The 13,158-nt window shown below is 47.0% G+C and overlaps 1 protein-coding gene across 3 annotated transcripts in view; it reads right to left on the reverse strand.

Moving 5' to 3' along the window:
- Positions 1-559: 559 nt before the first annotated feature.
- The window catches only part of TGM1 (transglutaminase 1), a 71,829-nt gene continuing 59,230 nt past the window's right edge, over positions 560-13,158 (reverse strand). For all 3 annotated transcript variants that reach the window (XM_070767285.1, XM_070767284.1, XM_070767286.1), the window contains 9 exons: positions 11,549-11,723; positions 10,694-10,832; positions 9,564-9,667; positions 9,341-9,429; positions 7,107-7,260; positions 6,315-6,596; positions 4,863-5,023; positions 3,836-3,972; positions 560-2,340 (listed from right to left, as the gene is read on the reverse strand). In XM_070767285.1, the coding sequence (XP_070623386.1) occupies positions 1,887-2,340; positions 3,836-3,972; positions 4,863-5,023; positions 6,315-6,596; positions 7,107-7,260; positions 9,341-9,429; positions 9,564-9,667; positions 10,694-10,832; positions 11,549-11,723 (1,695 nt within the window). In that variant the 3' untranslated portion in view covers positions 560-1,886. The remainder of the gene's footprint in view (positions 2,341-3,835; positions 3,973-4,862; positions 5,024-6,314; positions 6,597-7,106; positions 7,261-9,340; positions 9,430-9,563; positions 9,668-10,693; positions 10,833-11,548; positions 11,724-13,158) is intronic.

Below are 13,158 nucleotides of genomic sequence, written 5' to 3' on the forward strand. Positions count from 1 at the left end.
CTTCTGTCCTCCAGACTATACAGATGGAGTTCATGAAGTCTTTCCTGATACGTTTTATGCTTAAGACCCTCCACCATTCTTGTAACCCGTCTTTGGACCCGTTCAATTTTGTCAATATCTTTTTGTAGGTGAGGTCTCCAGAACTGAACACAGTATTATTCCAAATGTGGTCTCACCAGCGCTCTATATAAGGGGATCACAATCTCCCTCTTCCTGCTTGTTATATCTCTAGCTATGCAGCCAAGCATCCTACTTGCTCTTCCTACTGCCCGACCACACTGCTCACCCATTTTGAGACTGTCAGAAATCACGACCCCTAAATCCTTCTCTTCTGAAGTTTTTACTAACACAATGAATTGATGTAAAGCGAGGACTACCTGTAAAATGATATTAATCTACCTTTACAGCTTGGGGGGGATATACACTGGGCTACCAAAATCTTGCCACTGTTTGCAGCTAACAATTTCAAGGTGATAAAGCCACGAACCACAACTGAGCGACCCGCCTGGAACGACTTCAGAAAAATATAAAAACGCTATTTTAAAAAAGCACGCTAAAGTAAGAGTTAAAAATCATTTATTATCAAATAAATACCTATATTAGTACGAACCGACACACAAAAATACAGTTTCTTTTTTCTTTCTTTTTTCTTTTGCTTCATTCGTTGTCCATATAGGTTAAATGCTGTATGATAGAAATTAATTATTAAAAGTTAAGGATCTGGCTAGGAATTTAAAAAAAACCCTCCTCGGTTCTGCTTTAAAGTTACACGATCAGCTTTCTTGACTCTTTGAATTTGCCTATGTTTTAAGTGCGTGAATGGCAGAAGCTCGGCTAGCCGCCTTATTTTGCATTGACCCTCCTCAGTAGGGGCGGGCTGTCGGCGGTTTGGGTCAGTTCGCCTGAAACAGGCGGCAGAAATTTGCTCCTGCTCGCCGAACCGGCAGCGATGGACGGCTGGACGGCCACACCCCTGGACCGGTCCTCCGGCCGCTGCTCCTTGAAAACAGCTTGCAAAATCAAACCCCTCAGCACGGGAGCTAAGTTTTCCCCAATGTGATGTAAAGCGTGTGAATCCGACTCGCACTTCCGACACGACGCCGCGGGAAAAGTAAGCCCTGCTCCTCAGCAACGTGATTTCGACTTCGCCCTTAAATACACTTCCCGAAAAAAAGGAAAGCTCATTCAATCCCTCCCACCCACCCAACCTCCCACCCAAAATGAAGAGAGAGAGAGAGAGATGGGGAAAAGTTCCTAGAAAATTCCTTTGGCTCAAGTGAGAGATCCACCACTCCTTTTTAGGGAATAATAATTTGAAAATCCCAAACTTATCACTTCTTCATTCTCCAGAGGTTTTTGCACCGTTAGTGGAAGCAAGTGTGGGCCGGCGAAGATTGGAGTGCGTTTAAAAGAAGGGGATAAACTTCTTGGTGAAAAATAAGTGTTAAGTAATAAACGTATGGGGGAAATTCCTTGCCCAGGGTAAAGTAGGGAGGGCGTGATTGGGTCCAGAGATGGAGGGGCAGCAACCGAGTCCTCGACCTACATCTTGGGTGAACAGTGTGAGAGAAGGAAGATGCTGTGATTGTGCACCCGACTGTTGTCTCGGCTCTAGAAATTGCAACTTGATCGAGTGGTTATAATGTGGGGAAAAAAAGGTGGAGGAAAAACGGTGGTGCGGAACAAAAACGAAAAGAGAAAATCGATGGATGAAGAAGTGGAGAAGTTTCTGGGAGGTCACCCCCAGGAGATACATTTTTTTCACCGGCCTCATGGGCTCGGCACACCCCACTGTAATTCCGTGGCTCAGGCAAGGGCCCCCTCTCTTCACCACCAGGTTCTGCTGTGCTGTCACATCACACTTGGCCCTGCGGCTCAGAGCTGGCTCAAACGGGCCGCCCCGTGGCCCCTGCCCTGGAGGCACTGGGGGCTACTCCGGGATTCGGCTGGCGGCTGGTGGTACCCCGTGCATTTGTGTTGGCGTTTGCATTGGCTGGGGTGCTGTGGTTAGCAGGCTGCCTTCCAGGGGAGGCCCGAGCAGCTGGGCCTCGACCGGCTGCAGGAGAGCCTCGAGTGGCTGCAGGAGAGCCTCGAGTGGCCGCAGGAGAGCCTCGAGTGGCTGCAGGAGAGCCTCGGGTACGGCCGGGGGAGCCACGACCCCGGGCAGGTGCTGGAGACGCCGATGGGCCTGGTGGAGCATTCTGGGCCACATCAATGGTCAACACACCATGGACTTGGGAGAGCTGTGGACTATCCAGGCTGGCACACAACTGCCGACGTCCGGCACGTAGCGGAGTGAAGTTCTGGCAGAGTCGCACGGTTTGATTCGGACCAATATCCCTGCAACGTGAAAACAAGACATTTTGGGTCAGGTTCGCAAATCCCACTTAGGGAAAATTATGCACAGGGAGAAACAGTACAGGGAGGCTTCAACTTATAAAAGTTCACTTAGTGACCATTCAAGGTTACAACGGCACCGAGAAAAGTGACTTAAGACTGTTTTAAACACATGATCCTGTGATTTATAGTCAGACGCTTGTCAACTGGCTCACATTTATGATGGTTTGCAGCATCCCGGGATTCACATGATCCCCTTTTGTCACCTTCCGATAAGCAAAGTCAATGGGGAAGCCGGATTTGTTTAACAACCATGTCGCCTGCTTAACAACGACAGGGATTCACTTAACGACCCTTTGGCTAAGTTTAACAGCTGCAGTAATAATTCACTTAACAAATGCGGAAAGATTTGTAAAATGGGACAAAGCTCATTTAACAAATTTCTTACTTAGCAACATTGATTTTGGTCTCAATTGTGGCCTTAAGTCAAGGACTGCCTATACTTGAAATTAATGTTGTTCCAAAGATTTGGGTCCTGACTGAGGGAATACAGTAATACCTCGTCTTACGAACCTAATTGGTTCTGGAAGTAGGTTCGTAAGGCGAAATGTTCGTAAGACGAAACATTGTTTCCCATAGGAAACAATGTAAAAGCAATTAATCTATGCAAAAAAAAAAAAAAATTACAAAATGGTGCTCCGCTGGGCACCGCCACCCGGCTGTCACCTTTTAAAACAGCCGGGGGGCTTCTCGGCGGCCTCCCGAACCCGAACCTGAAAAGTTCGGGTTCGGGAGAACGCCGAGAAGCCCCCCGGCTGTTTTAAAAGGTGACAGCCGGGCGGCGGCGCCCAGCGGAGCGCCATTTTGCGATCTGCGGTGAGTTCGTAAGCCAAAAAAAGTTCGTAAGAAGAGGCAAAAAATTTCCGAACCCCGGGTTCGTATCACGAGGGGTTCGTATCACGAGGGATTCGTATCATGAGGTACCACTGTATTTATTTAATTTATTTATTTAATTGGATTTGTATACCGCCCGTCTCCAAGGACTCGGGGCGGCTCACAAACATATATAAAGAGACAACAGTAAAATCAATCCAATTAATACATAAAAACAATGTATAAAAATCTACTTTAAAATCTTCCATTATTAATGAAATGGACAATGGAAGTAGTGACCCAGAGGAGATATTCAGAAAAAAAAATTTCTGTGCATGTGCATAGGGCACGATTGGTTGTTCTTGTCACTTTAGCGCATGTGTGGAAGCAAAAAATATTGGCGGAAATCACTGAAATCTCACTCGTTCGTGTGTCCTCCCATGGGACTTTGCTTACTGCAAATGCGCAGAAGCCAATTCTCGCACCAATGGGCAAGCGCAGACCTGCCAGATGCGCATGCACCCACAACGGCCTCAGAGGACACACTGGTAGTACTGAAGGCAAGCGGCCCTTCACTGGAAGAGTGTAAATAGACAATAGGCAGCTTTCTACAGGCCTAACTCACCCGACGGTCATCGTGTTGGGCGTCGAAAGTCCGGATCCTTCCATGTGGAAAGTGGCATTGGTCAAAGTGACAGGAAGGGGGTTCTTGAAGATGATCTGGACTTGAGTCTCTTGTCCAACAATGGCTGGACCCAGCAGCTGTGGAGAAGACATACAATGCTGTTATTTCTTCCGATGTATAAGACGCACCAAGATTTCAAGAGATAAGTAAGAAAAAAGTTTTAGTCCTCGACGACTGTTGTGCTTAGCTCTGGCCCAGCTCCTGCCCCAAGGACTGTGGATGTGGGGGAGACATCCACATGCTGCAGGCCTGTTTTGCCCCCGGTGGAATCTGCTGATGAAGGCTCCTCTGACCAAGAAGACATGACTGACAGGGAGGAGGAGAGTGGGGCAGACAGCTCAGAAGGAGATTAATTATCTCTCTTCTCCTTGGATTCAGAACAAGAGTTAATGATACAGCCGCCCATGTGGAGAGCGATGCATAGGTAGCAACAACTGAGAGATTATTATCAAAGAAAATGAGGCCACCTGTGGTTGGGTGGGGCTGTGGTCATTAGTGAGGCTGCTATAAAGAGCAGCCTGTGGGTTTGGCCGTTGTGGAGGATTATCTGATCGTTGTGTTTTGTGACTGCTTTACTGACTTTGACCTTTTGTGTGCTGATTTTCCCCCGCTTTGAAACTAACCCAGAGCAAAGTGTGTTTCACTTTGTGAAAGAAGGACTGTGAATTGCCTCACAGCTGCAAGCTAAGTATCACAGAACTGATAAGGGACTTGTACCAACTACCAGTTTGTTTGGAGAGGAGTGCTCTTTGCTATACCAAAAGAGGGCTTGGTTTATGTGAATTTTCACTATAAAGAACATTGTTTTGAATTTTCAAACGTGTGTGTGTCTGAAATTTGTACCTGTGAATTTTCGGGAGGATTCTACCAGAGAGCCCGACAGAACACCGACCCCCAATAGCATTCTGTGCACCCCATTTTTTTGTGTAAAAATGTCCCCGTTTTTCACCCAGAATCCATGTCGTACCGTCAGGGTGAGGTCCGGAGTGCGAAGACGGAAAGTGTGCTCCTTCGCGATGACCTGTCCAGTTTCGGTTACTTTCCCGGAGATGCTGAGTTTCATGGCTCCTTGGTCCACCAGATGGGGCTTGTACTCAGGATAGGAGATGACCATCGGCACCTGTTGAGCTACGAGACGGAAAGGAAACAAATTTGGGGTCAGATAGTTGGGAGACCCTCCGGATAAACAAATGCCAAGGTTTCCTTTCCTTGTTTCGCCCAACACATTGCAGCAAATTCCTTCCAAACAATCTACAAAGGAGGTGGACCTTTGTTAAAAATTCTGTTTATATTTAGCACCATAGTTCAAACAAGGAGCACAGTCACCATGTGCTTTACTGCTCAGCTATTTTAACTGGAATAGGAAACTCTAGAACAAAAGAGTATATGCCAGTGATGGCAAACCTTTTTTTCCTTGGGTGCCAAAAGTGTGTGTGTGTGCCAACACTCATAATTCAATTCCTCCATGCGCCATACCTGCACATGCGCACATGACCCACCTATGCTACCCTACTCTCATGCATCTCCCATTTCCTGATTTCCGGTGGGCCTGTTAGGCCTGTTTTTCACCCTCCCCAGACTCCAGAGACTTTCCTGGAGCCTGGGGAGTCCGAAAATGCTCTCCCCTGCCCCTCCAGAGGCCAAAAATGCCCTCTCAGAGCCTCCACCTAAGCCATAAATCAGCTGGATGGCGTGCACATGTGGGCTGGAGCTGAGCTAGAGGAAAAGCTCATGTGCCGGTATATATGGCTTTGCATGCTACCTGTGGCACGTGTGCCATACATTCGCCATCAAGTTTCAAGTTTTAGTTTCAAGTTTTATTGGATTTATATGCCGCCCCTCTCCGAAAACTCGTGGATATATACCACAGATCCAAACTTGCAAATACAGTGTTCCCTCGATTTTCGCGGGGGATGCGTTCCGAAACTGCCCGCGAAAGTCGAATTTCCACGAAGTAGAGATGTGGAAGTAAATACACTATTTTTGGCTATGAACAGTATCCCAAGCCTTCCCTTAACACTTTAAACCCCTAAACTGCAATTTCTCATTCCCTTAGCAACCATTTAGATTACTATTCACCATGTTTATTTATTAAAGTTTATTTAAAAAAATATTTATTAAAGGCAGATGAAAGTTTGGCGATGACGTATGACGTCATCGGGCAGGAAAAACTGTAGTATAGGGAAAAAAACCACAAAGTATTTTTTAATTAATATTTTTGAAAAACCATGGTATAGCCGTTTCGCGAAATTCGAACCCGCGAAAATCGAGGGACCACTGTACTGCCATCTACAAACTGAATATTATCGTAGTTCTCACAAAAAGATACATTCCAGTGAATTCCAGCACCCTCCACCACCTCAGATCCCTCCCAGTTTTGGCAGATGCAGTGCCTTGGAGGCCGGCCCGAGATGGTTACCTCCTCCCGCAGGAACCTGGACCTGCCGCTGCTCCTGTTTAAAATTGCTGCCGGTGACTCCGGTGTAGTACATGACCGCCACAAAGAGGTTGAGAGAGACGTTGCGAGGCATGGAACTCCGGTTCTTCAGGATGACCCTCAGGGAAATGTCCTGTCCGGTGTAGGCCTCTTGGGTGTCCACCGTCACCGAGATGTCTTCTCCCCACTCCTTGTTAGTGTAGATGTGGGCCTTTGTGCCGTGCTTGGCGGCGGTTTCTACCGCTTTGCGCTCAGGTTCCGATCCTGCGGAGAGAAAGAATGGAGGGTTCAAAAAAGGGGGCCCGTCTCCTCAATCCAATGAAGATTTTGAGGAAATATGCCATTTTAGGGTAGTCAGTGATAGATGCTAACAGAGGTAGCCCTCAGGTTACGACCACGATTGAGCCCAAACGTCCTGCTGTTAAGCGAGACATTTGTTGAGTTTTGCCTTATTTTACGGAGTGAGTGAAGTTAATGACACAGTCATTCAGTGAATCTGGCCTCCCTGTTGACTCTGCTGGTCAGAAAGGTCACAAAAGGGGATCACATGACCCCAGGACACTGTAAGTATTATAAATATGAGTCAATTGCCAAGCCTCTGAACTTTGATTGGCCTTTGCAACAGTCACAAGCATGAAAAACAGTGCTAAGTTACTTTTTTCCCCAGTGGCATTGTAACTTTGAATGCCCACTGAATGAGACGTCATAAGTGGAGGACTGGTTATACTTTTGCCGCCACTGTGCCAAACCTTCTCTGCTCAAACCTTCTCTTACCTTCGGGGTGCTTGTAAAGGCCGGTGATGTCTTGACGTTGATGGGAACCGATGGCTTTGGTGCTGATGAGATGGCCAATGGCTTTCTCTTCTACGTAGACGATCTTGAAGCTGCCGTCTCCTTGACGTTGCCAGTACACCTTGTCACTGTTCACCTGAGGAAGACAAAGTGTCACCACCAATCTGCCCTTCTGGCTGATTTTTTCTGCTAAACAACTAATTTCCACAACACTGTCTGTATTCCTATTATTTGTCTCTTAGCTCCTATTACCTATCTCCATAATGGTGAACGTATGGCAAATGTGCCGGATGTGGCACATATAAGAGCCATTTCTCCCAGCATGCAAGTCATCACCCAGCTTATCTCCCACGCGCGTGCACGTACATCTGCCGCTGAGTTTCAGCCTATTTCCAGACTTTGGGGAAGCCCATTTTTCGCCCTCCACAGGCTTTCCTTGAGCCTCCAGAGGGGCGAAAATGGCTTCCCCCAGGCTCTGGAGGCTCTCCGGAGGCCAGAAAAAGACCCGTTTCCAGTCTTCCGCTACTTCCAGTAGGCCTGTTTTTCATCCTCTCCAGGCTCTGGGGCCTTCCCTCAAGCCTCCAGCAGGACGAAAACAGCATCCCCAAAGTTCTTGAGGCTCTTGGCCGGAAACAGTCCCATTTCCAAACTTCCGATACTTTCGGTAGGTCCATTTTCTTCCTTCCTCAGGATTTGGAGGCTTTCCTCAAGTTTCCAGGAGGTTGAAAACAGTGTCTCCTGGGCTCTGGAGGCCCTCCGGAGGCTGGAAACAGCCCACTTTTTGGCCTCCCCAGGCTCTGGAGGCTTTACTTGAACCTCCAAGAAGGCAAAAACAACCTCCCTGAACTCTGGAGGCCCTCTGAAGGGGAAAGAAGGAAAACGGAGGCATGCACGCACGCCGACTTTTGATATGCGAAGCGAAAAAGCTTAGCCACCACTGACCTATATTCTTTTCTACTTATGATTATAAACTTGTTGTCTGTATCTTTATGATTTATATCATTTTCTTTAGTTTCCTGGTATGCAGGGGCGGATTACCATTACCGCTGCTACTGGTGTCCTACTCGCGCAGCTTCATGGCCTTGTGTGCGAGCGTGTGCTATGGGTGCACATCTCCAGCCTGTTTTTGCTTCTGTGCAAGCGCAGGAAGCAAAAAGGTGCTGAAATCTCACGAGAGGACGTGCGCGCGGGAGAGATTTTGGCAATTTTTTTGCTTCCGCCCATGCGCAGAAACAAAAAAAATCGCTGAAATCTCTCACACCTCTTCCCTTACATGCTTCTGCACATGTGCAAGAAGCAAAAATATGAAAAATTGAAGAAAAAAGATGGCGGCCCCCCATAGGACTGGCACTGTAGCGGTCGCATGCAACTTGCACAATCTGGCAGCTGCTACTGTCTCCTACTGCACCGGCAGCAACCCACTACTTCTGGCATGATTTTGATGACTGCCACTAAATGTTGTATTTTATGATTCATACCGGTATGCAGGGTGGGCAGCAGGCAGAATGGGGTGGAACGCAGTTCCACCGGCAGAAATGAAGATGTGTGCGCAACTCCAGCTGATTGGCAGCTGTCACTTCATAGTTTTCTGGTCTCGGCTCGGCTCTCCTTTTTTCCCCTGCTGCTGCGTCTGTGCTCCTTGCTTTTTTCCTCTTTCCTCCTTCCTGGCCTCGGACGAGCTTCCTTCTCTCCTGCCCGGCTCCCCTCCAGCCTCACGCGGTCCCCTCCCAAGCAGAAGGCATGGGTGGAAGCAGCGCTGGCAACATTTATGCTTCTGGCAGCACCCGTTTGCCTAACTACCCAGCCTAAGGTGTGTGTGTGTGTGTGACCCAAGAAGGAGAGTGCGGGAAACACGAAGCAAATTGTCACCCCAGCGACCGACACTGGTAAGGTTGTAAGCCGAGGACTTAACAGTTCACTTGAATGATGATGATTGTTCAAGCCACTCCCACCTGATCACATGGCCGGCATGCCACTCCTACCCAGTCACACAGCCATTAAGCCACACCCATAAAATAAGCCACACCCACAGTGTGGCAGTAAAAATGTTGGCAGTAAAAATGTTGGATGTATTTATGATGACCACGATCATCACTTATATCTCTTACGTACACTGAGAGCTTATGCACCAAAGACAAATTCCTTGTGTCGCCCAATTACGCTTGGCCAATAAAGAATTCTACTCTATCTGCTCAATGCTAAGAGAAGGCCCCCACCTCGGCAAAGCAGAAGGAAGCATCGTATTTCATGTAGACCAAGCCGTTCTTGATGGCCTCCACGGAGCAGGGCCCACAGCAGAAGATTCCTGTTGGAAAGAGATGGAAGGTGAATGCAGGAAAGGAAGTGGAGAAGAGGGCCCCAATTTCTCCATATTTTTAATCTAAAACCTTCTCTGAAGTCATTTCATGGGAGAACTTTCTCAAAAGCCAAAGAACTTACCACTGCTGGACTCCTGAGGGGTTGCGTCCACCACCTGCCACCCGTCAAACCCAGAAGGCAGATCTGGTCTCTTCATCCAGCAGTCGTTCCAGACGTGGAAATTCCTACATGCAGAGAAGAAATTCAAGGGTTCAGCATATAGTTGGAAGGGACCTCAGAGGTCTTCTATTCCAACCCCTTTTTCAAGCAGGAGACTGTTGTCCAATCTCTTTCTTAAAGACCTCCAGTGTTGGAGCACCCACAACCTCTGGTGGCAAGCTGTTCCGACGATTAATGGTTCTCACTGATAGGAAATTTCTCTTATTTCTAGGTTGTTTCTCTCCTTGATTAGTTTCCCTCCATTGCTTCTTGCTCTACTCTCATGAGAGCAGGTTGACCATTTATCTATGGAGATTTTCAATTGTCATCCCAAAGGTGTTTTTCCCCCCAAAAGGTAGCTGGCCTTTCTTAGTTTTTCCTTCTCATCCAAGAAGACGTTTCGCTCCTCATCAAAGAACCTTCTCCAGCCCTGACCAGATGGTAGGAAATGGAACAATTCAGTCAAAGCTGAAGAAGCTACTTGGATGAGGAGCGAAACTTTTCAAAGAAAAACCAGAAAGTCCAATTGCCACTTGAAAAAAGCACCTTTGGGACAACCCTGATATGAATGATTGAGAATCTCCACATACATTCTTTATAAATTTTAGTCACAAGGCCCTTAATCGTCTTAGTGTCAGCATTCCAAATAACATTCCCCGTACTTCCGGCTAGTGCTAAAGAAAAGATGTCATTGAATCTCTGGAAATAATTTGTTGTGACTAATATTTTTCCCCTCTCATGCAACCACTTGTCCCCAATACCCACAGCACTATTCTACTTGTGTCAGGCCAAAATCTCTCACTCAAAACAATGGCTTGGGCCTGACACTTAGTTGCTCTGCAGAGTTGTTCTTCTCCTCATCACCCACGGAGGAGGAGGAAAGGGAGGAGGAGGAGGAAAGAGAGGAGGAGAGGCGAAAAGGAGGAGGAAGATGAGAGGGAGGAGGAGAAGTCATAGTCAAAGACATAGACATTATTTGTATATTTTAGCATGGAAGGGGGGGGGAGGAAAAGGAGGAGGAGAGGAAGGAGGAGGTGGTCTCGTGTCCTCACCACACAGAGTCGGCATTGAGGTGCTCCAGGGGCTTCATATTCTCATCAAAGTAGATGTCCATGGTGAGGCTGACGTCCGTGTCGTGCGCCGAGTTGTAATTGGTGACAGTCCGGGTGGCAATGCCCAGGCACCGCAGGACTGGGGAAGAAGAGGGACAGAGGGGAAAGGGTATCAGCAGAGAGGCCTAGTGGTTCTACTCAGGCAGTATCCAAAAAGTTGAGGGGACCAAGTCCAGCAGAAGACACTAGACCAGTGATGGTGAACCTATGGCCCGGGGGCCACAGGTGGTATACGGAACCATATCTTCTAGCATGCGAGCCATTGCCCTAGATTAGCTGCAACGTGCATGTGTGTGCCGGCCAGCTGATTTTTGGCTCACCCAGAGATTATGGGAGGACGGTTTTGGCTTCCAGAGAGCCTATGGAATGGGGTAGGGGAGGGTGTTTTTATCCTTCCGCGGCTCCACGGAAGCCTTTGGAGTCTGGGGTGGGCAAAACTGGAGCCTATTGGGCCCACTAGAAGTTGGGAAACAGGCCGTTTCCGGCCTCCAGTGGGACTCTGGATGGTGGGGGAAGCTGTTTTTGCCCTCCGCAGGCATTGAATTATGGGTGTGAGCACTCGCGCATGCATGATAGTGTCTGCCCATGCTTTTTGGCACCCGAGGGGAAAAGGTTCGCCATCCACTGCCCTAGACAATTCTAGCCAGACGGCTGTCCAATCTCTTCTTCAAAACCTCCAGGGATGAAAGCAGCCACAATGTCACAAGCTACGGTACGGCCCCCAATCCCTGATGTCCTTGCTTCTTTCCTTGCAACCCGCAACCCTCCCCACGACAACAGCAACCGGCCAATTACCTGAGGTCACGACGCCTGCAAACACCCAGCACTGCCCATACAGGACAGGGTAACCAGTACGGAGGTACTTCAGCAGGATGTCTCGGCTGCCCACCCAGGCCGAAGGGTTGGTGCCGCGGGAGTAATCGCCCGTCCAGTTTCCAACCAGAACTCCGTTATCATCTAGAGAGTTCACCTACACAAAAACACAACATTGTCATTGTTCAAAACAAGGCCAAGAGCACCTACCATTTTGTTGCTGTTCTTTTAACGGTTTCTTTATATATTTTCATTTGACATCTACGCAGTCAATATTTAGTGGACACCACATTGTCTAGATCCATTTGTTTGCATAATAATTCAATTCCCAGTCCTAATTCCTACTTCTCTTATCCAACTATGCGTAAAACGGTTTATTTATTTATTATTTGGATTTGTATGCCGCCCCTTTCCGAAGACTCGGGTTTGCATTCAGACCCTTGGCAACTGACTTGTAATTATGACCGTCGCGATATGCCAGGGTCATATGATCCCTTTTGCCAATCATCTGACAAACAAACTCAACAGAGACGTCGGATTGGCTTAATGACCAGGTGACTAATTTAATAACTGCAGTGATGGCAAAATGGGATTAACTCATTTAACAAACGTCTCTCTTAGCAACAGAAATTTTGGGCTCAACTATCATTGTAAGTCAAGGACTCTGTGAGCAACGTGAGAAAATATTATTTGACTGAAAGAGAAGTAGATCCTTGGAACAAACTTCCAGCAGACGTGGTAGATAAATCCACAGTAACTGAATTTAAACATGCCTGGGATAAACATAGATCCATCCTAAGATAAAATACAGGAAATAGTATAAGGGCAGACTAGATGGACCAGGAGGTCTTTTTCTGCCGTCAGACTTCTATGTTTCTATGTTTCAATTGTCTTTCCTTTCTCTCACTTATCATATATATTCTCTTCCTTTCATATATCCTCTCCTTTAAGTTCACTTTTATCCTTATATATATTACTACATGTCTATTTTTCTTCCTATGTATTTGTGTATTGGACAAATGAATGAATAAATAAAATAAAATAAAATAAATATATTTATGGAGTTAGATCCCCATCAAGCCTCCCTCAAGGGGGTGGCATCAGCTTTAAAAGCCTTTTCCCCTTCCTGCTGCCTCATTATTATTATTATTTTTTTCAGTTCCTTATCTTAATTCGATAAGAAAAACTGTTTAAGCAGACATTGCAAAAGTGTTTTTTTTTTTTTTTTAAATCAAAACTAAGTGGCACAAGAAGTAGAAAAAAGGAAGGCTATTAAAGGTTTAAATGCTAAATATCACTTATAGGTCATGCATTAAAACATTACACGGGCGCCTTGTCTTACAACGGTAATTCATTTAGTGATCATTCAAAGTCATAACGGCATGGGAAAAAAGTGACTTATGACCGGTCCTCGCATTTATAACTGTTGCAAGGTCCCTATGAGCAAAAGTTGCACATTTGACAATTGGCACGTATTTATGATGGGTTGTGGCATCTTGGGGTCATGTGATCCCCACTTGTGACCTTTCCAAGTAATTTCTGACTAGCAAAGTCAATGTAGGGGACAGCCAAATTCGCTTAATGACCGAACG

This window comes from Erythrolamprus reginae, chromosome Z (assembly GCF_031021105.1).
Source record: "Erythrolamprus reginae isolate rEryReg1 chromosome Z, rEryReg1.hap1, whole genome shotgun sequence".
NCBI classification, from domain to species: Eukaryota; Metazoa; Chordata; class Lepidosauria; order Squamata; family Dipsadidae; genus Erythrolamprus; species Erythrolamprus reginae.